This window comes from Equus asinus, chromosome 1 (assembly GCF_041296235.1).
Source record: "Equus asinus isolate D_3611 breed Donkey chromosome 1, EquAss-T2T_v2, whole genome shotgun sequence".
Taxonomy (NCBI): domain Eukaryota; kingdom Metazoa; phylum Chordata; class Mammalia; order Perissodactyla; family Equidae; genus Equus; species Equus asinus.
This window is the reverse complement of record NC_091790.1, coordinates 119626969-119654593: the sequence shown is the minus strand read 5'-3', so window position 1 is coordinate 119654593 and position 27625 is coordinate 119626969. Positions and strand designations below refer to the sequence as shown.

Sequence of the window (27625 nt, the reverse complement as noted above, 5' to 3'; positions counted from 1 at the left end):
GATATCTCTTCCTGTGTTGTATTTGGAATATCATAGAGAGAAAATAGATAGCCAAGAACTTCAATGTAGGCAAGAACTGTTAGTTTTTCTTTAAACTCTCTATTTGGAAATAATTCCAGACTTACAGAGAAGTTGCAAAAATACCCATATATCCCTTATTCTTTGAACCTATTATTAACATTTTATGCCTTTAGCTTTATCATTTGCTCTCTCTTTATTATCCTCTCTCTCCTTCTCTCTCTCTCTGTCTCTCTGTCTCTCTCTATATATGTATTTATATATGTACACACACACATATATAATTATTTTCCGAACCATTTGTTGAAAAACTACATACATCATACATCATGGCTCTTTACCCTGAAATGTTTTAGTATTTCCCAGGCATAGGATATTCTTTTATATAATCGCAATACAGTTATCGACTTCAATAACTGTAACGTTGACATAATACTTTTGTCTCATGTGCCATTTGTATTCCCATTTTGTCAGTTGACCCCATAGTGTCATTTAGAGAATTTTCTTCCCTCTCCAGCAATACTGGACCCATTCTGGGGCCAGGTATTGCATTTAGTTGTTGGATATCTTCTTTTAATCTTTTAATGTAGAACATTTCTACAGCCTTTATTTGTCTTTTATGACATTGACATTTTTAAAAATAATACAGTCCTCCTGCCCCTCCTGCCTTCCTTTTTCTTATGCTGGTGTTTTCTTGTGGTTAAATTCAGGTTGTGTATTCTAGGTGAAGTTATGCTCTTCTTAGAGTGTCACATCTGGAAGTGTTCCAAAGGCCATCTGTCCCTTACTAGTGATGTTAATTTTGGTCACCTGTTCAAGGTGCTACCTGATTTCTGCATTATATAATTGTTATATTTTTCTCCGTTGCAACGAGTAAGAAGTCTGGGGAGAGGAACCGTTACATTTTTAAGAGAAGATGTATTTGACATTGATGGAAAGGAGGGGAAGAAAACTAATGACATAAATTTCAAAGCAACTCTTAAATTATTTGATTGCATTCTTCCCCTTTTATTATGTCTGCCAAAATTTACAAATTTCTTTCCCTAATAAGATGATTTTAAATAGGAATATCTTAATAAATATTAAAAGAAAGCCTCGGAAATAAGTTTTTTCATGATCTCTTCCTCAGCAAAACTAATGATTATATCAATTTAATTATATCTGAGAAGATGGAGTTTTGGAAAAATAGGTCTCAGATGTTTCTGGCATCACACATGGCCTGTAGTGATCCAGTAGGATGTATGACTCTCAGTAGTCATTTGGCCATAAAATGTAAGTTCTTTTGGGTTTCCATAGAGATATCTAGGCTTAAAATGTTTTAAGCACTGCTACTTTCAAAATGTGTGTCAGTAAAAATAGCAAAAGCCAAGGCTCTTTTTAAAAAAAAAATATTAAAAAGGTTTTTAAAGTAGTGAGGTTCCTGGTTAAAAATCCATATTGATACAAAATAGAGGAAGATTGGCACAGATGTTAGCTCAGCAACAATCTTCCTCAAACAGAAAGAGGAAGATTGGCAACAGATGTTAGCTCAGGGCCAATCTTCCTGACACATACACACAGACAAATCCATGTTGAAGCCAAAGCGTGTCCTTCCCCGTCTTTCTGCATCGGCTGGCCTTGAATGGCCCCCAGAGAAGAGGCACCAAGAACTGGTTTCCCTGCGTTTTGGCAAAGGAATGAGACTGCATTGACTTCATCTCTGAAGACAACTGCCAGCTATTTTCTTACTCTGTGAATTGTTAATGGTGCGTGGTGAGGAAAAGGGTGATGGGGGACGTTATTTTTATGGGTCAGACTGGCATAAGTTCTGGTGAAAGTTTGATATCTTTAGGATCGTATGTTTTTTCAAGTTGAGCTAATAAAAACAGGCTCATGGGATTATTTCTCACCTAATTTTTGAGTGAATATGCAGCTCCTCACCATGTATCCATGACTGTTAGGGAGACTTTGTGGTGTGGTTAAAGAAGCATAAACTTGGGCGTCAGAGCAGGAGTCAGTCACGGGCCAAACCCAGCCTGCTGCCTGTTTCGGTATCACAAGTTAAAAATGGTTTTCCATTTTTAAATGGTTGAAAAAAATCAAAAGGAAAATTTAGTGACCCACGGGTGTGATCTGAAATTCAAAGTTCGGCATCTGTACGGTATTTGGTTGGCACATGGCTGTGCCCATGTGTCCGTGTTGCCCACGGCTGCTGGTGCTGCAGTGGCAGAGCTGAGTTGTGGCTGGGCCCTGTGGCCTGCAAAGCCTCAGGTATTTAGTGTCTGGCCTTTAAGAGGACGTGTGCTGCCCCCGGTCTAGAGAGTTATAAGGTGGTGTGCTTGGGTCTCCAGGCTGCTTGTTCTTCCAGCTCTGTGACTTTGAATCTGAATATTGTGGCTCATTGTGCAGTTGTGGCGAATTGCTTCAGTACCACGATTTTTTTTTTTAAGTCAGTTCATAAATATGAAGGAGAGATCCAAGACAATGAGATAATTATTCTGGCTTAGAATATTTTGTTTCCTTATGTACATTTTGAGAGAGTGGCAAGGAGAAAAAATAACATCATTTTCTTTGAGTTTAGAATAAACAATACATTTTATTTGTGATCATCATATTAAAAATGTTATAAATTCTTATCGTCTTTAAGAATAGTTACTATAATGTCAAAAATCGATTGGACTCTTTGAAAAACCGGGACTTCAACAGAAAGCGTCTCCGTCCCATCCCCTCACTGCCTTCCCCAGTTTTCTCTGCATCAGGTTTGCTAACCCTTTGGTGCTATAATCACATACACTGAGTTTGAAGAAAAGACAAAAAATAAACATTTATTAGGTATTTTGGTTTTTTTTTTACCGAGCGTTGAGCTCACCACAGACTCTTAATACATGACAGACAGATCTTATGTCTAAATTCTAAACTGCGTCGTAACGAAGTATTTGAGGGAGAGTTCGTGGGCAGGAGGGAGACCAGCTGTGCCCTGAAAGACACGTTGGGTGTGGGGAGGTACGTAAGAGGGTGGGGCAGCGTGCACTGCGTCACAGCGCAGGGAGGACGGCGATGTGAAGACGCTGGCGAGGGAAGCTCGGGCCACGTCGTCGTACTTAAGATCCCTGCTTCTTTCTGAGAGGAATCAATTTTCATTCTCTTTCTGCTGTGTGACGCCTGGGGACTGTGTGGTGTGGGGTGAGGGGTTGCCAGGGACGAAGGTTCTGACGCTACAGTCACTGCGGTAAGGAGCCTGGAATTGCACATCCCCAGGCGGGATTTGAGCTGTGGGGAGGGTGTCGCTAAAAGAAGCTCATATTGACATTGGGCTTATTGTGTGCCAGCCTCTATTCATATTTTACCTCGTTAATCCTTGTAACAACCCTATGAGTCAGTGCTGTCGCCATCTCCGTTTTCCATCAGGGAAACTGAGGCACAGGGAGATTAAGTCACTTGCCCGGGGGCACTGAGTACTAAGTGATGGCGTCAGTTAGAATGGGCTAGGTTGTACCAGGGTAACAGCTTTCAAGTCTTAATGGCTTAGAACAAAGATCTAATTCTCTCGTGCTCCACTTTTTGTCATCTCAGGTCAGGCCAGGGGCTGAGGCTAAAGGAGACGCCACCATCTGGAACATATCAGTCATGTGGCGGGGAAAGAAGGTGGTGGATAGTGCGGTCTTAGAGCAGCGCCTCATGAACCTGAGCGTGCACGTGGATCGCCTGGGGGCTTGCAAAAGACACCTTCTTATTCAGGGGGTCTGGGAGGGGCCTGAGAATGCATTTCTAGAAAGGTTCTAGGTGATTCCTATACTGCTGGACCGTGGACCACACGAGTAAGGAGGGCTTACTGGCTTTGGCCTGGAAGTGACACATCACTTCTGCTCACATAAGAGTTAAAGCAAGTCGCAGAGCTGAGCCCAACTTCCAGGTGGCGGGAAACGTAATCCCCCGCTTACCTCCGGGGAGGAGAACTGGAATATTTGTGAACAGCCCAAATGAAGCAAAAAATGTGAAGCTAGGACTCGGATTCAGGCAGGCTGTCCCCAGAGTGTGTGCTCTTAATCATCGCTTCCTGCAGTCCCAGGCGGTGGCTCATTCTCCGTCAAGAAAGGGCAGCATGGAGGCACCAGCCTGCGTGGCTGGCGGCCACTGAGCGTGGTGCTCCAGGCTGACCAGGCTCCCAGCAGCGTCGTGTCAGACAGCAGTTCTCAGCATGGCGCTGCAACTTGGAAATGTTTCACTTCTTTTTCTTAATAATGTAGTGACATCTCTGACATTTATTTTTGTTCAAAGCGTATCTTAGCGTAGTGTAGATTCAAGCCTTTCCCTGTTAGACTTTCATCTCATATCTGCCATGCTTTCTTGCTTTGGAGAAGGGGTGGGGTTAAAGCCAGCATCGGGGGATTGTGTGTGACCCCGGGAACACCCATGGGGGTGTGTCCACACATGCATACCATTCATCACGTATGTTTGCTGCAAAGAGCTGGAGTTGCTGATCTGAAAGAGTCCTAGCTTGTGGTCAGCACGACGAACTGGATTCCCAGATGGTGGTGGCTGAGAGCAGCTTCTCTGAGCCAGCAGCCTATGTCCATAACCGGGAACTTCTGATACGGTCACAGCACTGAGACTTGGGTTGGGGAGTGGTGGATTCCAGGCCCACGTTAGTCTTTCCGTGGAGGAAAGTGAACTGGGTTCCCTTCAGTGCCCAGTGAACGTTGGACCTGCCTTGACTGACCTTCCAGCGCCTATGGAAAGCCCTGCCTTCATTCCCACCGCAGCCCACTTTGCTTTTGGTTCCCAGGCTGAAGTGTAGACCAGCTATTCAGAAACGTCAGTATAAGTGAGGCCCCTGTTGGCCTTACGGAAAACCTGATCTGCAAATGATACTTGGAATGAATTATGACTGTTCTTCCTTCATTTAAAAAAAGTCCTCCCCAAAGAGAGAGAGAGGTGCATTTCAGTTTTCCATAATCTCTATTATGATTTCAGAACTAACCTACTACGCCAGTTGATTCAGTCAGCAATTGAGCTAACCATGAGGGAGAAAATAGGCCTTAATGTTTTTTCTTTTGGAAAACCCAGATTGCCCTGTTGAAAAATGCTTTCCCTCCCACCCACCTGTCTGTCATTAATCATGGGACGAGCTGGATAAACCTGATTGTTCCTCCAGAGACGACTCTGTCATGTAAGGCACGTAGTTCAATTAAAATGTGCAGACGAACGCAAAGTTAGTAGCTAAGGGAAAATAACAAAACAAAGTATTACTATTTTTGTTACTTAGACTGAAACCTACAGTATGACTTTTAAAGATTAATGGGACAGAATTCTCCCGCTTGATCATTCTAATCCCAACTCTAGAAGTATTACCCAGGATCTTTCTCGGCTGTTAGTGCCCTTTGGAAAAAGACCGGACCTATCGCTGCCCTGGTGTCCTGACTCCACGGGAGAGCGCTGTCAGCTTCTCATCAAGCCTCTCCTGGCACTGATGGAATGCCGCTGCTTTCTGTGACATTTCTATATTGGAGACCTAACTAACTTAAGGATGTCAGCTTGATTTTAATATTTTATTGGCGACGTCCCCCCTGCTGATTCAAATACTGAACAATTTCAGGAAAGATTCCATTTCTTCTTGACCTGAGAGGAATCCCGTTTTCTTAGTGATGAGCCGTGCCGGCAGAATGCCAAGGGGAGCTCCTCCGCAGGTAAGAGTCCTTATGTGCTCAGCACGTTTTATGAACTCCGTCAGCCTCAAGTGTTGTACTCTTCCCTGGAAGTCCTGCGATTTCTGTGAAATCTTTTCAACGATTCCAGCCTACAGTGATGGTTTTCTTCAAGCTCCTACTTAGTTCACATAGTTGAGGACTCGATTGGTCTCTAATTATAGTATAATTGGGTTGTAAGCTCCTCCAAAGCAAGGATTTAGCCCACTGCTAGGCCCAGAGGCGGTTTCAGTAAATGCTTGCTGAGTGATGGATTTGCAGTTCTGAATGGTTTCCAGTGAGCAGGACAAACGGGTGAATTAGCACCGCCGAGGGAATGCCGTCTTGGCTTACGGAGCAGGAGCAGGCCCTCAGTCTACGGGCGCTTGTCGAAGGCCGTCACTGCCAGATAGCTGGACAGCCGAGGTAGATGACCTAGACCCCTGACCTTTTCCCCCCACTCATCTCTTCTCATTTGGAAACCTACATTTTTGACTCAGGCTTTCAATCTCCCTTTTTCAGGTTTCAGAACAAGCAGTAGAGGGGCAGAGGTCAAAATTTTGTGTCTGCTCTGCTAGCACCTCACTTCCCATGGAGGCATGGCACACAAAAAGGAGGACACGTTGCGTATTTCAGAGCAAGTAAAATGCTGTGTGGAGATTGATTTATATAACTTTTTTGCTAGATTAGTCAAGAAGCTGGATTAATATTTTAATCATATTCTCTTGAGAGGAAAAGGCAGCTGGCGAAATTGTTGGAGGTGACATGCCAATCTACATAGAAACCAAGTGTGGTTTGGAGACCACCATGGAAATAATAACTTCAGTCATTAAGTGGAGAATGAAAGGAGGAAAGAAACCAGATAAGTTTTCCAGGATCAAGAAGTTATTTTTATTATAAACTAACCTTAGGGAGACCATAGACTTTATTATTATTTTAACATTTAAGTTCAAATACTGATGGCTTTATCTTTTCACTGCTGACTACTCTTGGCAACAGCAGAGTTAGCAAGGAGTGCACTAGAACATCTTTCATTTTTTTATTTTTCAGTTGCCATTTTAATTGTGCATATAAGCTCAGTTGTGCAGGCAGTGCATGGCAAAGAGCATACAGTGGCAAAGAGCATACAGTGGCACAATTCATACTCGATGCAGGGTTTCTCCCTCCCTGTGAACTTGACTTCTCAAGGCCTGAAGTCGAGCAGTTGATACAAATTCACTGGCATCCTGAAATCTCAAGGAAGAGAACTTACTCTTTTTTTGTTTCCGTGCAGACCTGGATAACACCAAGTCTTTACAATGCTCTGTAGCTGGCACTAGCGGTAAAACATCTGGAGGATAATGTACTGGGTTCTGGGAGATGCTATCTTTTGCTTGGGGACTACCCTCAGATGGAAATCGATATTTAGATTATTCCTGGGAATTTCTTTGTGCTTCTGAATTTTGTGAGAACAAGGCTGGTGCTATGACATTCTGTGTTCTGTTGACCCTTAGGTATTGTAGAAAAGAGGGAAAAGAGATTCTTAGGGTTGAAATAGTCAAACTTTGAAGATGCAAAGCCTCTACTCCAATTATATTGGCAGATGGCCCAGGGCGCAGCTGCCAGTGAAGGATCCCAGATTCTACCCAAAGGCCTGAATACCATCGTCTTCTGCCTGGAACTGAGTCAGTAAAAGGAAATAGGGTAAGGCAGAATTTTGGACTGAAATTTCTCTGTGGAAGCAACAGTTTGAATTGATAATGGGAGAAAGTTTGTATTAACTTTTATAAGGTAGTGGTAAATTTCAGGAATTTTATAGTGCTGGCATATTATTCAGGCCATCTTTTCCTCTGGGGCTCATTGTTCACCCTGTTTGGTAGCATAGCTGAGCAGGATCTAAGATGAGGAAGAGGATTGGAACTGACTGTGGCGTTGGGGCCAATGTAATGAATGTCCTGACCCATTTCCTTGGTTTCTGGGGGCCACAAGAGAGAGCCATTCATAAAGGCTCTGAGGGGATGCAGTAGCTATCTCTCTACACCAGGAAGATATGGAGCAAGAGAGGTAAGGATTGAGGAATTGGTTCCATGAAGGAGAGGGTAAGATCTTTTTGGCTTCTTACCTGAACTCCTTTTCTGAGGAGGACAGCAACATTTGGAGTAGACTATGGCTCTGATAATTAATTTCACTGGATTAATAGGAGAAATAACGAACGACGAATGGAGGGAGAGTCACTTCTCTGTTCACAATGCTGGTTGGTTAGGTGAAAGCATTTCATATGTCTCTGTGCTACTGGGCAGAACTATGTACCTGGGCTCTCATAAGAAGCTAGGTAAGGTGGCTTGAGAACAGCTGAGAAACATCCCTCTTGGATTTGTCCAACCCTGTTTCTTCTCTCTCCTGAGTGTGGCTTTTCTTCACACTGGGGTGTAAAATCTGAGATTCAGGTTTCGATCTAGACTTCGGATGCCTAGAGGCAGCTCAGTACTGATGGGCTGTTTTGAATCAAGGCCTGCCAGCTCACCTTGCTCAGAGAGTGGTCATCTCCACGATCCAGCCCAGATAGAAGTGGAGCTGGCCGCACCCAGACTCGTTCGCTGTAACAAGTGGGAAGAGCTACTTCTCCTGACTGTGTATCGTGTGCCGGCACAGCTGTAAAAGCCCTGCCGCTACTCCAAGGTCCCTGCAGCACCTCAGGGGTCGCTGCTCTCCTTCCCACTTGAGTCAGTTAGTAGACTTTCACTTGCTCAAGGTCACGGAGCTCGCAAGGGGCAGCACCAGAGTTTAAACTCTAGAGCTCACATTTCTTAACTACCCTACTAAATTATTTCAAGAAGATTACCCAAATAGGAAAAGAGCAGAAAGGATGGTGGTGGTTGTTCCCCGCCCAGCCCTGCACTGGAACCAGCCCATAACTTGGGTTTATTCTGGAGGCAAGCTTTTGGCCTCTCTCAGTGGTCATGAATTTGAATGTCTTTCTCTATTCTGTGTGTGTGTGGTTTCTTTGTTTTGTCTTTTTAAAAATTTTAACAAAGTAAATCTTCTAGAAGGAAAGGAACTGTTTTGCTTATGAGAACAGATCCCAGGATACTTACAAGCTTAAAAAATACAATTAGACCATCAGCTTGGTTCTTTACAAAAACTGGAAGTAAAATTGCATGATTTTGTAAAAAAATTTCAGTAAGACAGGTCTTATTCAGGATCAACTGCCAGTACCTTTGCATATTCCGTAATGGTTTCTCCCAAACAGCAGCACATATTATCGTTGTTATTGTTATTGTTATCGTTAGGTACTGTACTAAGTGATTTACGTGTATTTTCTCAGTTACATTGATACTTACGTGATAGGTACTACCGTCACGTATCAGTTATCTATCGTGACAGCAATGCTGCATAACAAAACCCCACAAAACCTCAGTGGCATTCAAAAATAACTATTTATAGGGGCTGGCCCGGTGGCGCAGCAGTTAAGTTCCCAGGTTCTGCTTCGGTGGTCTAGGGTTCGCCAGTTCAGATCCCGGGTGCGGACCTGGCAATGCTTGACAAGCCATGCTGTGGTAGGCATCCCACATATAAAGTAGAGGAAGATGGGCATGGATGTGAGCTCAGGGCCAATCTTCGTCAGCAAAAAGAGGAGGATTGGCAGCAGATGTTAGCTCAGAGCTAATCTTCCTCAAAAAAAACCCCAAACAAATTATTTATTGCTTACACATCTAGGATGACTGGGTAAACTCATCTGCCAATCTTGGCTGGACTGGCTCACAACACATAGGGTTTGGCTCACTGAAATCTAGCCTGGCCTTGGTTGGGATGAACAGGACAATTCAGCTCCTCCGTTTGTGTCTCATCTCCAATAGGCTGGGCTGGCATGTTCTGTTGGTGACCACAGAGCTGCAGACTCTGAACAAGCCCAATTGCATAAGTCCATTTCAACCTTCTGTTTGCACTGTGTCTGTTAATATCTTATTGATCAAAGCAAGACACATAGCTAAACGTAAAGATGTGGAATTATGTATTCCATCCCTTGGGAGGGCATTGGAAAACAGCATGGCAAAAGGCATGGAAACAGGGAATGCTGAACAATTGGGCCCATTTTTGCAATCTATCATGTATTCTCTTTTTGTAGATGGAGAAACTGAGACTTACATAGAAAGTGGCTTGCCTGGGGCCACGTAGATATTAAGTGACCGAGCTTGAATTTGAACTGGGTTTGTCTTTTCTCAAAGCTGGAGCTCTTAACGATGTCCTATAAATGCAAGATTTAGAAACTAGGTCCGCCTCCAACTCCTTTCCAGACCTGAACAATCTTTTAACTCCCTTTTTGTGCATCTTCACCAAGGAAGACAAAATGCACCTATTGATATTATATAATGAGAATGCTGTGAGGAGTAATTAATGTTAGAAATTCTCTGAAAACGTGCTAGGGATTACGATCAAAGAAATTCACAGACTTCTAACTCACTGCCTGACCTCATTTAACATTTTTGTAGTCTTCAGATCTCTCTCACTGCCATAGTTTAGAAATGTACTGAGTATAAAATTTCTTAATACTCTCACTCTTGTCCCCATCAAATCATACCAGCAATGCCGTGATCTGTGTATATTACCAGTAATTATAAATAAAAATGATACCATAGACAAATTCCTTTTTGAAAAATGCCAGTAACATCTTTTAAGACTGTCCAGAAAGTTGCACAGTTTAACAGTTGACACATGTGGACTCTTAGCTAATAGAAAAATTCAGTCTTTCTATCAACTGCCCTTTCAACACCTGTGTCCTAGCCGAGTTTTGCTCTGTAACATGCTACTGTTGTCATTCCTTTTATGAAGTCAATTTCATGGCACATGTTTTGAAGAAAGTTGATAAGTTTTATATACTTCTATTGACCCTAGAAGCCAAACAGCAGAAGGGCACACCCTGCTTACCAGAAACGCATTACTAAAGAAGAAATTCCGTGGTGTACCCTTTGGCTCCTGGCCCTTGGGTCCTGTCCTGCACCATTGACAAGGTAACAGAGACAACTTTCTGCTTCTCAGGAGAGAAAATTTTTTATAGGCTCTGAGGACCACTGTGGGTCCAGGGTCTTTGTGAAAGCCCTGTGGGTCAGATAGATGTGGGGACCACCTTAGAAGTATGGGATTAGGGGGCCAGCCCCAGTGGCCTAGTGGTTAAGTTTGGCACACTCTGCTTTGGCAGCCCAGGTTCAGTTCCTACATTTTGGTGGACCTACACCACTCATCTGTCAGTGGCCATGCTGTGGTGGCAGCTCATGTACAAAAAGAGGAAGATTGGCAGTGGATGTTAGCTCAGGGAAAATCTTCCTCAGCAAAAAAAAGAAAGAAATATGGAATTAGGAAGGGAGACTATAAAGAAGAAAGGGGAGATTTTGGAGAGAGGTGATACTGTGGTTAAAGGGACATTGGCTTTGGGAAGAGAGGGAAGAGCAAGGCTGATAAGTTTCAATCAAGACTCAAATGATTATGGGAGACTAAGAAGTTCAATTCAAATTCTTTGTGAACACAAAAATTTGTGGGGGCCTGGCCCTCTGGCCAAGTGGTTAAGTTCGCGCACTCTGCTTTAGTTGCCCAGGGTTTTGCCAGTTTGGATCCCGGGCGCAGACCTAGCCCTGCTCATCAGGCCACGCTGAGGTGGTGTCCCACACAGCAGAACTAAAAGGACCTACAACTAGAATATACAACTATGTACTGGGGGGCTTTGGGGAGAAGAAGAAAATTGGGGGAAGCTGTGTGCTGTATCTCCTCATCCTAACACTGACCACATATATGGCACTCATCTGCTCTCCCACACAACTGTAAACTCAATGAGCACAGCACCTGTGTATGTCTCAACTGGTGTTATTACAGGATAGCCCAATGTGTTGCATGTAGCATGCACTCCATACATATTTGTTAGTCAAATATCCCAGAACCAGCTAGTACTTCTGTTATTTTCCTCTAGCAAAAACTCAGAGACTGCCTTTATCTTGTACAATAAAAGAATAACCCATAAAGTTGGATGTAATGTGGGAATTAAATAAAATATAATATTTAATTGTGTCCTGAAGGAAACATTTCTTGTTGTGGTAGAGAGGGAATAAACCTCACTGTAGATCTAAGGACTTGTCTTCTTGTAGCTCTGGTTTTGATCTTGGTCACATGATCCAACAGCAGCTTTCCCACATATGCAATGGGAATAACAAATGCTACATTATATGTGAAAATGCTTCAGAAGTAAAAGTGCCAAATGAATACTAGGTATTCTTATCATGTAAGACACAAGTTAAACTGGAAAGAGGAACTCCAGGTACTGGAGCCAAGGCAGGTACCATGACTTGTCTTATTCGTCTTGCACACAACACCAGTGCCTAAGTTAGTGTGTGGTCACTAGTTGGCACTCAGGATGTGTTTATGGAATTAGTGAATGATCCTCAGCTAAAACATAGGATTATAAAGATGATTTCAGTTGGTTATTCTTGTCTCTTTGTTTATAGATGAAGATCTTCATATGTGATTATTATCATGCAGTTGAATTGTTAAAAATTTATGTAAGATATATAGAGTCATAAACCAGAGTTTCTGCCCTCAAGAAATTTTCTATCTCGTTGGTTCACAAGACTTAATTAGCTCCTTGCTCCTCAAATTAAACAGCAATAAAAGATAATAGGAGAGCCCTAGTTACGTTTATTTGGATGTAAGGGGGAAATATTTACTCTGGCCAACTGAAGGGGGAAAAAAGTGTGGCTCACAGGAGCGAAGGATATGTGAAGAGCCCAGTCCAGGAAGATCAGATCGTGTTCCTTTGAGGATGGAGGCGGTGGGACTAGGACACGAGCTCACCAGGACGCTGCAGGCTGGTCAGTTTGGCTCCATCCATTTTCTTCTTTGGTCACTCCATTCAAGAGTCATGTTCCTGGCAGAGATAGTCCAGTTGGCATGACTGGGGATACATGCTCACTCTTTGGCCAAGAAAGAGCAGCTAGGCAAGACTGTGTGAAGTGAGGACTGTGTAGTTCCCCGAAGCACAATCTGGGCACACCTCTGAATTGCAGTGGGTTCTATTGACAGTATTGCAAGAGTTCAGAGAAGGGAGATTCTGGTGAGACTTTGCATGTGAAAAGGGGCTCAATCTGCACCTTGAAGGATGGGTAGACATAAGATACATGAAGAAGAGGGAAGATTTCAGGTGGGGCCACAAGAGCAGCAAAGATTTAGAGTGAGGATCGAGCCCAGTGTGTTCACATAAGTCAGAAGCAGCAGACAGAGAAGATAGATGTTAATAAAAGGTCCTTGGATTTGTTTCAGTAGAGAAGTGAGGATAGATGCCACGTTTAAAGGATAAACTGATGATTTGGGCATGGAAACAGTAAGTGTAGAACTAATTGAATAGAAAATATTCAGGGAAAGCATAAGGGAGGCCCATGTATTTTCATAGGAAAATCAGAAAAGTAAAGGATATGTTGGAAGAAGCTTCTAGGTATGAGATTGAGAACCCAAATGAAGAGGTAAGTCTTGAAGAAAGAGTTGCCGCTTGTTCAGAGGCTGGAAGATGGAGGGGGCTGGGTGAGGATGGAGATATCAGCACAATGATTTAGATGATACCTGTTCTAAATATACCAGATCTTAGCAACACAAGGTAGAAGTCACTGTGGGGTAGAGGGAGCAGTGCTGGATGAGGACTCGAAGATGAAGATGCTGCGGAGGACCCACTGTGGCCAGAGTGTTTAGGAACCAACAAGAGATCACTACCGGAATCCACAACAACATCTCTACCTCAGTTAAAGTTGGCACGAATTTGAGTTGCGTTTCCAAATGACTGGATGGAAACTCTCTTTGGTTAATATTCCAAAGCTAGGATTTTCAAAACTTTGGAGCAGATTTTATAGATAAGAGAATTGTCAGGAATTTAACTTTTGTTCTTAGACTTAAAGGATTATTGGAAATATTTGGAAGACAGCAGATTGGCATATTTCATTTGTGATGGTTTGTGCTTATTTTTATATGGAGCAGTTGCCACCCGAAGTCTCTTAATCTTATATCCTTTTCATAAAATAAATGTATTACTAGAAACACCAGACCTCTTAGTGTTTGACTTAGCTGAAATAGCACTGAAGAGAATACATTTAGCCATTTTCCACCTTCCTCTGTGCTTGCCCATTATTTATGCTGGAGTTATCTCAAAAATGGATTAAATAAGAAAGCATGAGCCTACAAGCAATCCTTAACCTCAAATATTTGATCTATGTCATCACATTTAAGTAGTTCAGAATCTGCTTAGAAAAGACAAACCAGGGAGTTTGGCTTCTCTTTCCCCCGAAGAGTCAACACAGCTGTCAGTCACCATCGGTGAGCCAGACGCTCCCCATGCCTAAGTCACCCCGCGGTGGCCCTTTCTCAGTCTGCTTAAGTCAATGCACAAATAATTGCTTTGTGTCATAGATCTATTCCTGAAAAATTAAAAGTAAACCAAATGCTATTTACTCCAAAAGAGGCCCATGAATTGTTTTAATTAAGAAATCACCTATTACGTATCTGTTTCATAAGTTTAAAATTTCATGTGTTGGATTTACTTACAGTTAGTTACATCAAAATTTTAGAAACATAGGGGCCAGCCCCGTGGCCGAGTGGTTGAGTTCGCGTGCTCTGTTTCCGTGGCCCAGGGTTTCGCTGGTTTGGATCCTGGGCGCAGACATGGCACCGCTCATCAGGCCATGTTGAGGTGGTGTTTCATATGCCACAACTGGAAAGACCTGCAACTAAGATATACAACTATGTACCAGGGGGGATTTGGGGAGATAAAGCAGAAAAAAAAAAAAAAAAAAGATTGGCAACAGTTGTTAGCTCAGGTGCCAATCTTTAAAAAAAAACACAAAACTTTAGAAACGTAATCCATGGGTTACCTGCCTGGGCTTAAAGGCACGCCTTAGTTCACAGTTTGTAACTGGTCACAAGGAATAACCTGGCCATTGACGTGAATAACCAAACACCCACAGTAACAACCACTGAGAACTCCATTAGCTTAGTCTGTACTACGTTGTTTACGAACATTGTCTATTGAATACAGTCATAATCACATGAGGTAGGTATTCTTATTGATGAGTCACTTTACACATGAGGAAACTGAGGCTTAGGAAGATCAAGTAACTAGCCTGGCATTGAGAATTAGTAAGTAACATGGCCACAGTCAAGCCCACGTCTGGATGGTTCCAAAGCCCCTGCTTTCACCACGCGTTATCATTTCTTGACTTCATAAATGCTTCCATCTGGGACATTACACTAGGGTCTTGACCAGTAGCATGAACTTTTACTTTGTCTTTGACATTTTTTTAATTAAAAACTTTTAAACTTTTCAAGGGCTGGCCCTGTGGTATAGTGGTTAGGTTCATGCACTCCACTTCAGCGTCCCAGGGTTCATGGGTTCGGATCCCAGATGCGGACCTACACACTCCTCATCAGCCATGCTGTGGCAGTGTCCCACATACAAAATTGAGGAAGATTGGCACAGATGTTAGCTCACTGACAATCTTCCTCAAGTGAAAAGAGGAAGATTGGCAACAGATGTTAGCCCAGTCTTCCTCACACACACACACACACACACACACACACAATTTTAACTTTTCATTTTAGATTAATTTTAACTGTAAAACAGTTGTACAAACTAAAGTAGATTCGTGTATATTCAGATCCCTCAAATTTAATCTTACTAAGTTACAGTACACTGATCCAAATCAAGAAATTAATGTTAATACAATTCTATTATGTAACCTCCAGAGCTTATTCAAATGTCACCAGTTTCCCGACTAATGTCCAGGATCTAAACGAGGATGAGGTTGCATTTACCTGTCATGTCTCCTTGGTTTCCTTCAAGGCCAACACAACACTCGAGTGACCCTCAGAGTGTGGGGCTCTTCCCATTTTGCTCCCTACCCACTTTGCTTGCTTCATCCCAACCTCTAATCTAGAACAGTTCCTCAGCCTTTCTCTGTCTTTCATAACCTTAACACTTTTAAAAAGTACTGGCCAGTTAGTTTTGCAGAATGGTCATTAATTTGGGTTTGTAGGATGTTTCTTCATAAATAAATTTGGATTGTTCACTTTTGGTAAAATACTATAGAGTTTATATTGTGTCCTTCTCGGTACACCATCACCAAGAGGCACGTGATGTCGGTTTGTCCCATCACTGGTGGTATTAACTTTGATCGTGTGGTCAAGGTAGTATCTGCTGGATTTCCCCACTTAAAGTAACCATTTTTCTTTTTAAATTAATAAACATTTTGTATGGGAGCTACTTTGAGACTATGTAAATATCCTATTTCTCATAATACTTTTGCCACTAATTTTATCATTCATTGATAATTCTTTCCTAAAACAATTATACTGTAGTTTAAAGATGGTGACATTCTTTTTCCATCATTACTACTACATTTAATTGGAATTTTCTTGTAGGGAAGATCTTTCTCTTGTTCCCTATTTATCTATTTATTCAATTATTTACTTATGCCATTATGGCCTCATGGATTCTTATTATATTCTGTGACTTATAGTCTGTTACTATCATCATTTGTTTTGTTTGTTCAAATTGTTGCATATTTAGCCAAAAGAGCCCCTTCAAGTTGGCTCCTGTAGCCTTTTGATATGTTCCCATCATTTTGTTTTAAAGCACTTACTTTCTGGCACCATAAGATGTTCCAGGCTCATCTTGTAGTTTCCCTGCCCAACCATGGCAGGAGCCATTTCTCCAAGGACCCCTGCTTCCTTTTGTTGGAGAATGGTATTCAGAAACCAGATCTGGGCAGCAGGTGTCCTTACTGCTACTGGAGTATCATTGCTTCTAGTTTCTCTCAGTGGAGAGAGCTAGAAATATATGTATGTATATGCACACTTGTGTGTCTATTTGTATATCTGTCTTTATATATAATAAAAATCATTACTTCCTAGTGATACCTCCAATTCCAATGGAACACTATAAGGTTTATTCTAAACTCTTTATTTCTAACTCCTTTCTCTGACAATGATAAAACTGACTCTTATAAGCTACAATATTTTCATTTATTTGCTCGATACTAGAATTCACAGAAAGTGAATTCCCGTACCCCTGTAAGTACATTTGTATGTGGTTCATTTTATCTTTCGTTTTACTGTGTATAGTAAAAATAATGTTTTTCAAGGTAACTTATGTTGGTTCCTTTTTATCCTTCCCTTTCTGTGTGGTTACGTTATTCATTTGTCATTGTGTAGTCGGGTTCTGTTGTTTGTTTGCGCACTCTGCCGGTTATCAGTTTATTGCCCCTTATCTCCAGATTCACCCTGGGTTCCCTACTCTGCAGTAATGGAAGCGTTTCTCCTTTGCATGAAGCACGATGTTGTGATGTGTCCGTGGAGGACACTGGGGGGCGTTGTAGGAGAAAGGGGCTTCTCTTCCTGGTTCTAGTGTGCTGCTGTTTTATCTCCTCACTCCTACCACATGGCTGTCCAGGGACGATAGAAGAACCCAGTGCTGCTGTGCCCCAGCCACTTGTCCAGACCACGTGGTCCCTTAGTGAGCTCCCAGCCCTGGCCCAGCCCAGCAACCACCTCACTGTGGCCCTCCCAGTGTGGACATCACACATTCTAGGCCTCATGCTGCTCTGTTGCTGAGGCTTCTGATGTCCCACCTCCTCTGCTGTGCCTGTCTGCTCGTCTTGGCCGCTTCACCCCGGGAGTTCTTCCCTGCCGTCTTTAGCCTGTCTCACCCAGAAGGGGACTTCCTGCCTATTTGCTGACTGCAGAGCAGCTCTGGCCGAGGCAGCCCACTGATTTTTAGCCTTGAGTGACTGTCTCCATCTCCCACACCCTCTCCAGTGAGGACTGAATCTCATCCTTGGGGAGGACGCCTTCCAAGTTTGTTCATTCCTTAGGCTTTCTCTCTCTGCCCTAGCGTATTCTTTTTATACCTTTATGGTTATTCCCATTATCGTTTATATCCAGTTTCCCTGTTCAAATCACTGTGATTTCCACTCCTGATTGGACCTTGACTGATATGTGTTCTCCTCCTTATTGATTTTATCTATCTATGTGTCTTGACTAAGTGAATCAGTGCTATGGTTTCCAAAAGTCAGAACCATATAAAAAAGCTTACTCAGAAGAGTCACGACCCGCCCCACCGTCCATTCTATCCTGTTCTCACGTCCTCATCCTCTCCAACCCATTCCCTTCTATTCCTTGTTTCTACTTCACTTGTTTCTAGTTTATCCTTTCTCTGTTTTTATACTATGAGCAGACATATGTCTAATTTATTTCTTTATTTCCTTTTTCACAAACAGTAGCATCCTATTGATATTCTTTTACACTTTGCTTTTTTCACTTAACAATATATCCTAGTAAGTACACCATATCAGTTCATAGAAATCTTTATCATTCTTTATCACTTACCATCTTTTTTTACAGCTGCGTAGTACTCCATTGTTTGGATGTACTATAGTTTATTTAGCCACTCTCTTAAGTATGTATATTGAAGCTGTTTCTAAACAATGTTGTGGTGAATAACTTGTGCATATATATTTTTATATTTTTGGAGACATATCTTCAGGGTGGATTCCTAGAACTGGAATTGCTCAGTTGAAAAGGAAGTGTGTGAATTGTTTTGTTAGTCATTGCCAAGTTCCCCTCTCAAAGGGCTGTGCCAATTTGTATTCCCACCAGCAATGCAAGAGACTGCCTGCTTCTCCCTAGCTTTGCCAACAGGATGTGTTGTCATACTTTTTAATTTTTGCTTATCTGATATGGGAGACATAGTATAGTTGTAACTTGCATTTCTTCAATTATGAGTTATTTGAATACGTCTTCATATGTTTAAATGCTATATATTTTAAAATGAATTTCCTATTAATGTCTTTTTCCTATTTTTCTGTTGATTTTGGTCATTTCCCCCTCTTTAATAATTCTCTAAATATTCAGGATATTAGCCCCTTGTCTGTGGTATAAGATACAAACATTTCTCCCAGTGTGTCACTTGTCTTTTGACTTTGTATATGGTGCTTTTGCCATGCAAGTATTTTTATAATTTTATGGAGCCACATTTATCAGTCTGTTCTTTTATTTTTTCTGGACTGTGAGTCATGGTTAGAAAAACTTTCCCTCTACCAAGGCTAAAGAGGAATTCACCCATGTTTTCCTCTCATGCTTGTATATTACGTTCAGATTCCCTATCCATTTAAAGTTTATTCTTGTGTATGGTGTGAGATACAGATTTTGTTTTTTCCCAGTACCCAGTTTTCCCTGTCTCTGCCCCAGCCACTTGAGATGCCCCCTTTGTCACACACTGAATGTCCGTAGGTACTTGCGTCTCTTTGGGCTTTTTACTTCTGTCCCGCTGATCTGTTTGCCTATTCAGGTGCCACTACCAGACTGTTTCAGATATAGAGTCTCCATAGCAGGCTTCAGGGTTTGGAACAGCTGTTTCCCCCTCACCATTGTTCTTTTTCATTGATTTCCTGGCTCTTCTTTTTTTTAAAAGATTGGTGCCTGAAGTAACATCTGTTGCCAATCTTCTTTTTTTTGTCTTCTCCCCATAGCCCCCCAGTACATAGTTGTATATTCTAGTTGTGAGTGCCTCTGGTTGTGCTATGTGGGATGCCACCTCAGCATGGCCTGATGAGCAGTGCCATGTCCACGCCCAGGATCTGAACCAGCGAGACCCGAGGCTGCCGAAATGGAGTGCCCAAATTTAACCACTCAGCCATGGGGCTGGCCCCCTTCCTGGCTCTTCTTGAATGTTTATTTTTCCATACTAACGTTAATAACAACATTTCCTTGATAGTTAATATGGTTCAACTACATGATGCCAAATTGAAGAAGCCACTGAGGAAGCAACTCAGGAGCCCATTTGCATTAGCAGTTAATAATTCAGCCAATGAGAGTTCATGGCAGAGACCTGGGCCCTGGAAGAAGATGGAGGAGCAAGTATCAGGAGCCCAGACGGAGTGAGAAAAGTCATAGGAGGAGGAGGCAAAGCCAGGCAAAAGCCAGATCCTGGAAGTCACGGTTGGCTAGGCCATCAAATCAGAAGGTCATAAGCAGTGGCCAGGCCCAGACGAGCTTGAGGAATCTTGACCTTACACAATAGTGGTAAAGAGTCAGCAGGTTCCATGTGGGAGCCCACAAGTCCTGAGTCTGCAGTGAAGTGAACTTATATTATCTGTTGGGGAGGAAAATTCTCAAGTCTCTGTTCAAATAGCCAGCAATGTGACTTTAAAGAGTTTTAAGTGTATTTATGCCTGACATATTTCTGGAGTAAGCTTTGTTTCATTTTGTTCCTGGGAAATCTAAGTCCCCTCTTGCAGAGTTCAATAATTTGAAACTAAAAGTTTTAGATGCATTTTAAACAGCCACTTTCCCTCCCTACCCACTCATTTACCAAAATAAACATGGCCACCCTGCCGCTGCGCTCTGATTTGCATAGCAGCCGAGCTGCTGCAGATTCTCACACTGGGGCTATTTCAGAGTTTGTGGAGATGGCAAAGGGTTCCTTTCCTTAAATAGTCTGGAGCATGGTCCCCTTGGACGGCTGCTTTCGAAAACACTGTTACTGTAAAGTGAAAATACTTGAGGAAATAAAATGCTAATGATAAAAGAAAAATTTTAGATGGTGTCAGGTTTGATTTTTACAGTAAGAAAACATTGCAGCCCTAAGTGGAGAGTTAGAAGTGGAAGCCTGGCTGCCGGCTCTGGCCCCAACCTCACTCCCACCCCACTCCCTGCCCCACAGGGCTCCACCATCCTGCCCTCCACACACACATTTCACTTCTTCCCTCACAAAAAGAGCAGGACCTGAAGCCCCTTTGTGCCCCTCCCAAGTCTGTTCTCCTTAAAAGCACATGAATGCTGCATGCTAGGTTTTCCTTTTTCCTGAAGTAAATTCAAGGGCTTTGTATTTTTAGTTTAGCATTTATCTAGAATCCAGCGCAGCATATGCTCATAAGCAGGTAAACAATAAACCCTGGTTTATACCACCTGGCGATAAGACTGTGAAGTAAGCACAGCTTGTCATATGCTCACCCTTTCTCCCAGGGCACCATCTCATCCTCCCCACCGCCTGGGGCAGCCCAGTGTCCTCAGTTAGTTTTGCAGTTTATGAACATTGTTAGGCTAGCAAGGATGGATGCAAATTAACTGTTAAAGGGAGTTAGAGGAAAGAGAAAGGGAATTAATATCTACAGAGCACCTACTTTGTCCCAGACAAAAATAGTTTAAATACCTTGTTTCACTTTTTATCCTCATTTTTCACAGTGAGCCAGGTTTCCTTTCATCTCTGCCTGTCCTTGAGCCCATGCTGACTCACGGCGCCTTTTGATTTACTCAGTGTCCATGACAGTGTCCAGCACATAGTAGCTGCTCAAGAATCTTGTGATTTTTTTGTAGCTTAATCATGGGCCTTTGAAGATTCACAGCCTGACTCCCAGATAATTACTTTCAAAGTTTCAGCCACTAGCAAGGATGCTCTGGCAGATGAAGACCTTGTCATTATTTCCCTTTATGCCCGTCATGCAGCTTAGCAGATGGCCTTGCTGACCCTGAGGAAGAGTTCTCTGATTTCTCTGATGCTGTTTCTTCTCTTTTCTGTGCCTTTGGCTGACCCCCAGTTTAGAAAAACCTCAAAATATAATTCGGGTCCCTAGATTTTCTCAAAAGTGAGTCCCAAATGCCCGAGCTTACTCTACACTGAAAAATCCCAGCACAGTCTGACCTTGCAAGTCTGTGGCTGCTTCTTCCCAATCAGAACACCATTCACGTTTCCTTTAAGCATCCTTCCCAGCACAGAAGGATATTTCTAGATTCCGCAGAATACAGATGACCAGTCAATGTGTGTGAACGTGCTTGACTTCACTGATCATCAGGGAAGTGCTAATTAGAATTAAGAGAAGCCATTTTTTCATCCAACAGATTACCCAAGATTTAAAAGATTGATGATATCCAAAGTCAGCATGGCTGTGGGAAAACTTTCGTATATTTTGATGAGAGTGAATATTGATGAACTTCTTTAGATGCGCAATTAATAACGTTGATCAAAATTTGAGGTGTGCACCTTTGCTAGTTAACATTTGGTTGTTTCCTAAAAATTTTTTGAACTTTTGATTTTTTTCTTCCTTTCTGTATTAGGGTTTTCCAGACAAACAGAACCAACAGGATATATAGCAATATATATATACATATAAGAAGAGATTTATTATAGGAATTGGCTCATGTGATTATGGGGGCCAAGAAGTCCCAAGTGGTCTAACTTCAGTGGAGTCCAAAGGCCTGCCCACCAGGGGGCCAGTGACGGAAGTCCCGGCTGGAGTCAGAAGCCTGAGAACCAGGAGCTCTGCCTTCTGTGGGCAGTGAAGATGGATGTCCCAGCTCAAGGGAAAAGAGCAATTTCTTCTTCCTCTGCCTTTTTGTTCTTTTCAGGCCCTTAAGGGATTGGGTGTTGCCACCCACAGTGCTAAGGGCGATCTGCTTTACCAGTTTAGCGATTCAAATGCTGATCTCTTCCAGAGGCACGCTCGCAGACACACCCGGAAACAGGGCTTTACCCGCTTTCTGGGCATCCATTAGTTCAGTCACACTGACACAGAAAATTCACCATCACTCTTTTTTTCTTTCTTATTTGTGTGTTTAAAATCTTGCTGGCTGGCGTTTGTTTCCTTAGGAAGGTCTTCCTGTGATGCGTGTCCCTTGCCTGCTTTCACCTGTGTTGCTTCTACCCTTGCTTAATTAGAGGGAAGCACTTTCAACTTTTCAAGATGTAGCTCCAAGGAAAGGAGCATTAGATATGGAGATACCTCACACGGCTGACTCCATGCTAGGAGGTGGAACTGGGTTCTCCTCTGACCTTCTGCTCTTCATCCATAGCCTGTCCAGCTCCAGGTCTCTCTCTGACTGAAGGCCCAGGGCTGTCACTAGCCCACTGGGGCTTTGTGTGAATTACAAGAAGGCATTGCCTTTCCGGTGGAGGCAACCCCATTTTTGCTTTGGGGAAAGGAGTTAGCTCTGCTTGCAGAGCCGCGCAGGGGCTCGATTCCAGCCTCCCTCCCCACACCCACTGGGCCAGTGTCCTTTCTAGGGCGCTGCGGGCACAGCTTCACCCCAGGCTCTGCATAGGATGCTGGCTTTGCCTTTAAGATGGACATCTGGGAAACTGGCGTTTCGCCTGAGCTCCAAGGACGTGGTCCTTGCCTCCTTCTGACCTCAGTCCAGGCTTTGGAGATTTGGGCAGTGTATTCGTTAGCTTTGTTTAGGCATGCTCGTTTCTCCGTTTCATTGAACACAGAGTCTCCTTCAGTGAGTTTTAAGAGAGAGGAGTAAAGTGAAATCGCGGCTTCCTCTACCACGTTCAACCGGAAGTTTAATTTCAGAAACGTAACATGATAACTTCTTTGAAGTAGTCTTTCGTTTTACGCTTCTTCTCGATGCTCACTTGGGCACGATTGGCTTGTGTTAGTCATGGGCACTCTCCAGAGATGATATGTACTTAGATTGCTAAAGTTACATGGTATTGTTCAAAAACAGGTTTTTTTTTTTAAAAAAATTTTTGTGTCAGCGAAATGTTTGCCAATCATCTTCGGTTCTCGTACTCTCTTCTGTGTTCTTTTGTACTTCTCCCAAGAACACAGCTGTCTGGGGAGGCATGCTACGGGAGTCGACACTAGAGCATGGATTAATTCCCCGTTTCCAGGAAGCAACACCGCATGGCGCATTGCTTGGTTTCAGAATTCCAGTAGACTATGATGACCTTAGCTAAACTCCACTGGTGGCAGGATTGGTGGAATGGTCTAGTTAGCCTGTGGCTATTTGTATGTCTACATTGGAGGGAAAAACGAACTACTCAATTAAGGAATGCTAGTTCTGTTGAGGATTTGTATTTTGCTTGTTTTTAATTTTCATTTTCCTGGGTTGCTCACTCCAATTAATAAAGACCAGTTTATAGTTGGCCAGATAAGTAAAGAATTGAGTGTAGAAATCCAAATTAATTGGTGCCATAACTTTTTCTAATTTATTCTGATATTTTACAGATTGCTACTCTGGGTGTTTGTAGGCAGCCGCTAGTGAGGAGAGCTCTTAAGCATTGTTTTTCCCTGGATGCTGTGTTTTTGACCTTAACGCAGTTACTGATGAGTTCACAATCCCCCAGCAGGTGAGGATCACAGCTCCTTCTCTGTGCACGGAAACATCTCCTACATATTTAGATTTTGTGACCCAGACTCCAAGGTTTGAACAACAGCCCTGTTTGTAAATAGCTTCAAAAGAACACCTCAGTTTCCCCAGGGTCCTGTTGAACCATCTCTGCCTGTTTTGTAACTTTGGTGGTGCTTGGGTACAACATTTTCCTTGAGAGAGAGTTTTATCTTTTAATGATTCTTTATTTTAAAAATAATATTCTTTGGTTTCCAAGTTACTTGTTATGAGGAGAAACCATGAAAACGTATTCATTTACAAGGAGGAGGGGGGGGTAAAGAGAGCATAAAAGTAATAAACACCTTAACAAAACAGCTGTGACCATGCCTCAGTCTAACCAGCATGGTCCAGGACATTGTAAAAAAAGAAAAAGAAAAAAAACCTCAGTATCACACAAATCACTCTTCCCGGGGAGAAGGCTGCAAGTGGTGTGCGCAGAAGGTGTCTGGTTAGGTGGAAAATGTCAAAGCATCAGCCTGCCTCCCGGGGTTTTGCCGAATGTTGTAGCTAGAGCCAGGCCTGCGATAAGCATCCCCTCAAAAATGATCATGGTCCAAATCGTTTGTAATTTGCACTGAAGTGTAATTGAAGCTGTTTTCCAAAACGATCAACATTTCCTTAGTGTAAAAATCGGCGGGCCAGCACATGACCTCCTGGGCCGCTGGGCCTGGATGCTCCCTGCAGGCTGAAGAGGAGAGCGCTAAGTGTCAGAAGCACCTCAGCCATGAAGCCCTGGGCACTCTACACAGCTGAGGAGTTCTGCATGTTCACGTGTGTGTTTCCACCCTTTAAGCAGTGCAGTCTTCACAGCTATCGCCACGATGAATAATAGTCTTTCCGGTCTTGCTAAGATATATCACACTCCTCTTTCTTCAAAGCGTGATGAACAAAATAAAGCCTTTTCTTGATGTTTACCTCAGGGATGGCTTTAGAAGCATCAGTGGCCATACAGAGTTTGTTCCAGGGCCCGTGGAGGTTTGGGAGATAGCCCAGACGCCTTCCTTTTGAACATGTGTCTGCTTCATGTGTTTTGTTGGTGGTGTTTCCTGCCTTGCTGTCTGGGCGCCTTCTCACTGCTCTCGGGCTCTGGCCCGTGGCTCCTGGACCATAAGAGATTCTCTTCCCTTTATTTCCTTGCCATTCCCAGTCTTCTGGGAGCGTGACAACCCTTCAAACAAGCTTGTTAATGTTAAACTGGAGTCTGAGACACCAAGAAAAGCCTGAGGAGACGCCCCACCATCTCTCGTTGGACCACAAAAAAGAGAGCTATTTTTGCCTTATAGATGTCTTTCTGGATTGCTTCTTGATTTCTGGCTGTGTTTTGTGTAGATGAGGGTTTTGGGGTAGTATAGTTTAAGATATATTAGGAATCACCAGAATTTGAAGGAAGAAGATGGATAAAAATATGGTAAAGGCAATATTGTACTTGAAATTTGCGCTTTCCTCTGACTACAGTCATGTGTCACTTAACAACGGGAATATGTTCTGAGAAATGTGTCACTAGAAGATCTCATTGTTGTGCAAACATCATAGAGTGCACGTACACAAACCCAGATGGTGTAGCCTACTACACACCTAGGTTACGTGATGCAGATCTTATGGGATCACCATCGTGTATGTGACCCATCACTGACTGAAACGCTGTTATGTGGCCATGACTGTGCACTAAGGGAGAACTCGTGTGCTGCTTTAGCACCAAGAAACACAGCATTAGGAGCTGTCAACTCCTCATTGTTATCACCGTAAGGCCTAGATGGTTGCGGGACTGCATAACGGAGCCACTTTGGGTGGCTTTGGGTAAATTTGGCAGAAGGAAATGTGACTTCCTGTCCTGGTTCTGCTGCTGCCTCGAAAAATTAATCATTCACCATGAATCTATTTCCTTAATTGTAAGTAAATGATTTAAAACAGAAAATAAGATTCTTCTAGCTTAACATTTTGAGTTGTGAACGTGTTTCTGTCTGAAGTCCTTTATAAGACTCATGGCAGATGGCCAAATGGTAAATACCAGATCTAGCGCCATTCTGGGCTCAGATATCAGGACAAGAGAAACCCAACAAGTTACCTGGGCCTCTCCCGTCAATCCTGACCTGATGGAGCAAGGCACATAAGGTTAGAGATGGGCGCCACCATTCTGCATGGTGACCTTTAAACCAGCATCCATCCAACAATGGAGCATGGGGTGGCTTCTCTGCTGGGGCCTGGGAGCCATCAAAATTGATGAATAAAAATAATTATGATGCATTTCTGGTGGTTGTTTGCTGTGTGGTACCTGAATTTTATTATTCTCTTTCTTGTTTTAAAAACGTTAAGTCTCATTCTGTATGTTCCAAGATGATCTACATTTAATATTCTTCTGCCCCTTTCGATCTTGCCTTCTTCAGGCTGATGTGTGAAGGGATATCTCATTCTGAAAATCTCAAGCAACTTTTTTAACAAAACTGCAAACTTCATAAATTTTAAAAGGAAGGAGGCGGAGTGGGGAAGCACATTTCACTTTCAACATGTTGTCAGAAATGAGTGAGCTACAGTCTGGAGACAAAATCTTGGCCCTGAAACGATGACTTGATACCCATGATTCTGATCTGTCACAGTGATGAGAACAGACAGATTGGTTCTTCCCGAGGGTCCCGGGGGCTTCCTGGAGATGGCAGCTTGTTTGGAACGGGAGCTGAGATTTCCCTCTCTCCCTTTCAGACTGTTCGCAGCATGCTTGCCAGACACGGAGTCTTAGAAGAGCCGCTGAAAACACTGTATGCAATCTGTAGAATTCATTGTATTTTAAATTTGGACATAATTCACGACCACACACATGCTTAGGAAATGGAGCATACTTATGTTATTTGGAGGCTCATGATATAGTATGTATACTTGTGAAAATAGATCTGGGTAAGGTATTAGAGTCTCTTATGAGGTCCAGAAACTCCCGTGTAGATCTGTCCACCTTATAGGTCCCACTACACCTCTGATCGCTAGTCAGTGGTCGTGTGTTCACTCATGGCCCGGGTGCTCTGAGAGATTCTGGGATCACCCGCTCAGGTCTCAGTCATATGCTGTATTTCAGCCTGCTCTCCCTAAATCTCGCCTATTACGTACAACAATAGAGTCAAATTCCTTACTGTGGGTATGAGTTAGAAGATCCCCTCTGATCTGGCCTCTGCCACACCTGCCATCTCCTCTCCTATCTCTCTCTCCCAATCATTCTCCTTCTTGGCCACCCTGGCCTTCTTTCTGTACCTAGCACACACCTTTCCTCAGGGCCTTTGCACTTTCTGGTCCCTCTGCCTGGAATGCGTGTCTCACTATACAAGCCTGGCTACTTCTTGTTACTTGGGTCTCTGCCCAAAGGTCCTGACCTTGGCGAGGTCTTTCCTTGCTTCCCTCTCGAATGCTGCTCCTGCCCCGTCCCTTCATCACATGAATGTTTTAGTTTACTTGAAACACATCCCTCTGGAAACTCATCTCTGTCTACTGACTTGCTATTTGCCCATCTGCTGTGCAGGAGTGCGGGCGTCTGGGCAGTGAGGACATTGCCCGTGTTGGTCAAGGCCCTAGGCCAGCACCTGGAAGAGGACCTGGCACAGAGGCCAGCTGGATGCACATTTGTGGACCCAACGACCACATGTGTGCCTGCTGCAAAGTGAGCCTCATGCTTTGAGAGTCAGAACAACAACAACAACAACTAAACTAAGAAAGATTCTGCTGAATCGTCTTCTCTGCCATGTCATAAATCTGCGTTTCCTGGTGGATTCACATCCCTTGCTTTTGGGGAG

General features: G+C 43.1%; 1 protein-coding gene across 1 annotated transcript in view; it reads left to right on the top strand.

Moving 5' to 3' along the window:
- ADAT2 (adenosine deaminase tRNA specific 2) overlaps window positions 1-26091 on the top strand; it is a 57754-nt gene extending 31663 nt beyond the window's left edge. The window contains exon 4 of the mRNA XM_044768905.2: window positions 25842-26091. Within this exon, the coding sequence (XP_044624840.1) occupies window positions 25842-25963 (122 nt within the window). The 3' untranslated portion in view covers window positions 25964-26091. The remainder of the gene's footprint in view (window positions 1-25841) is intronic.
- The last annotated feature ends 1534 nt before the right edge of the window (window positions 26092-27625 follow it).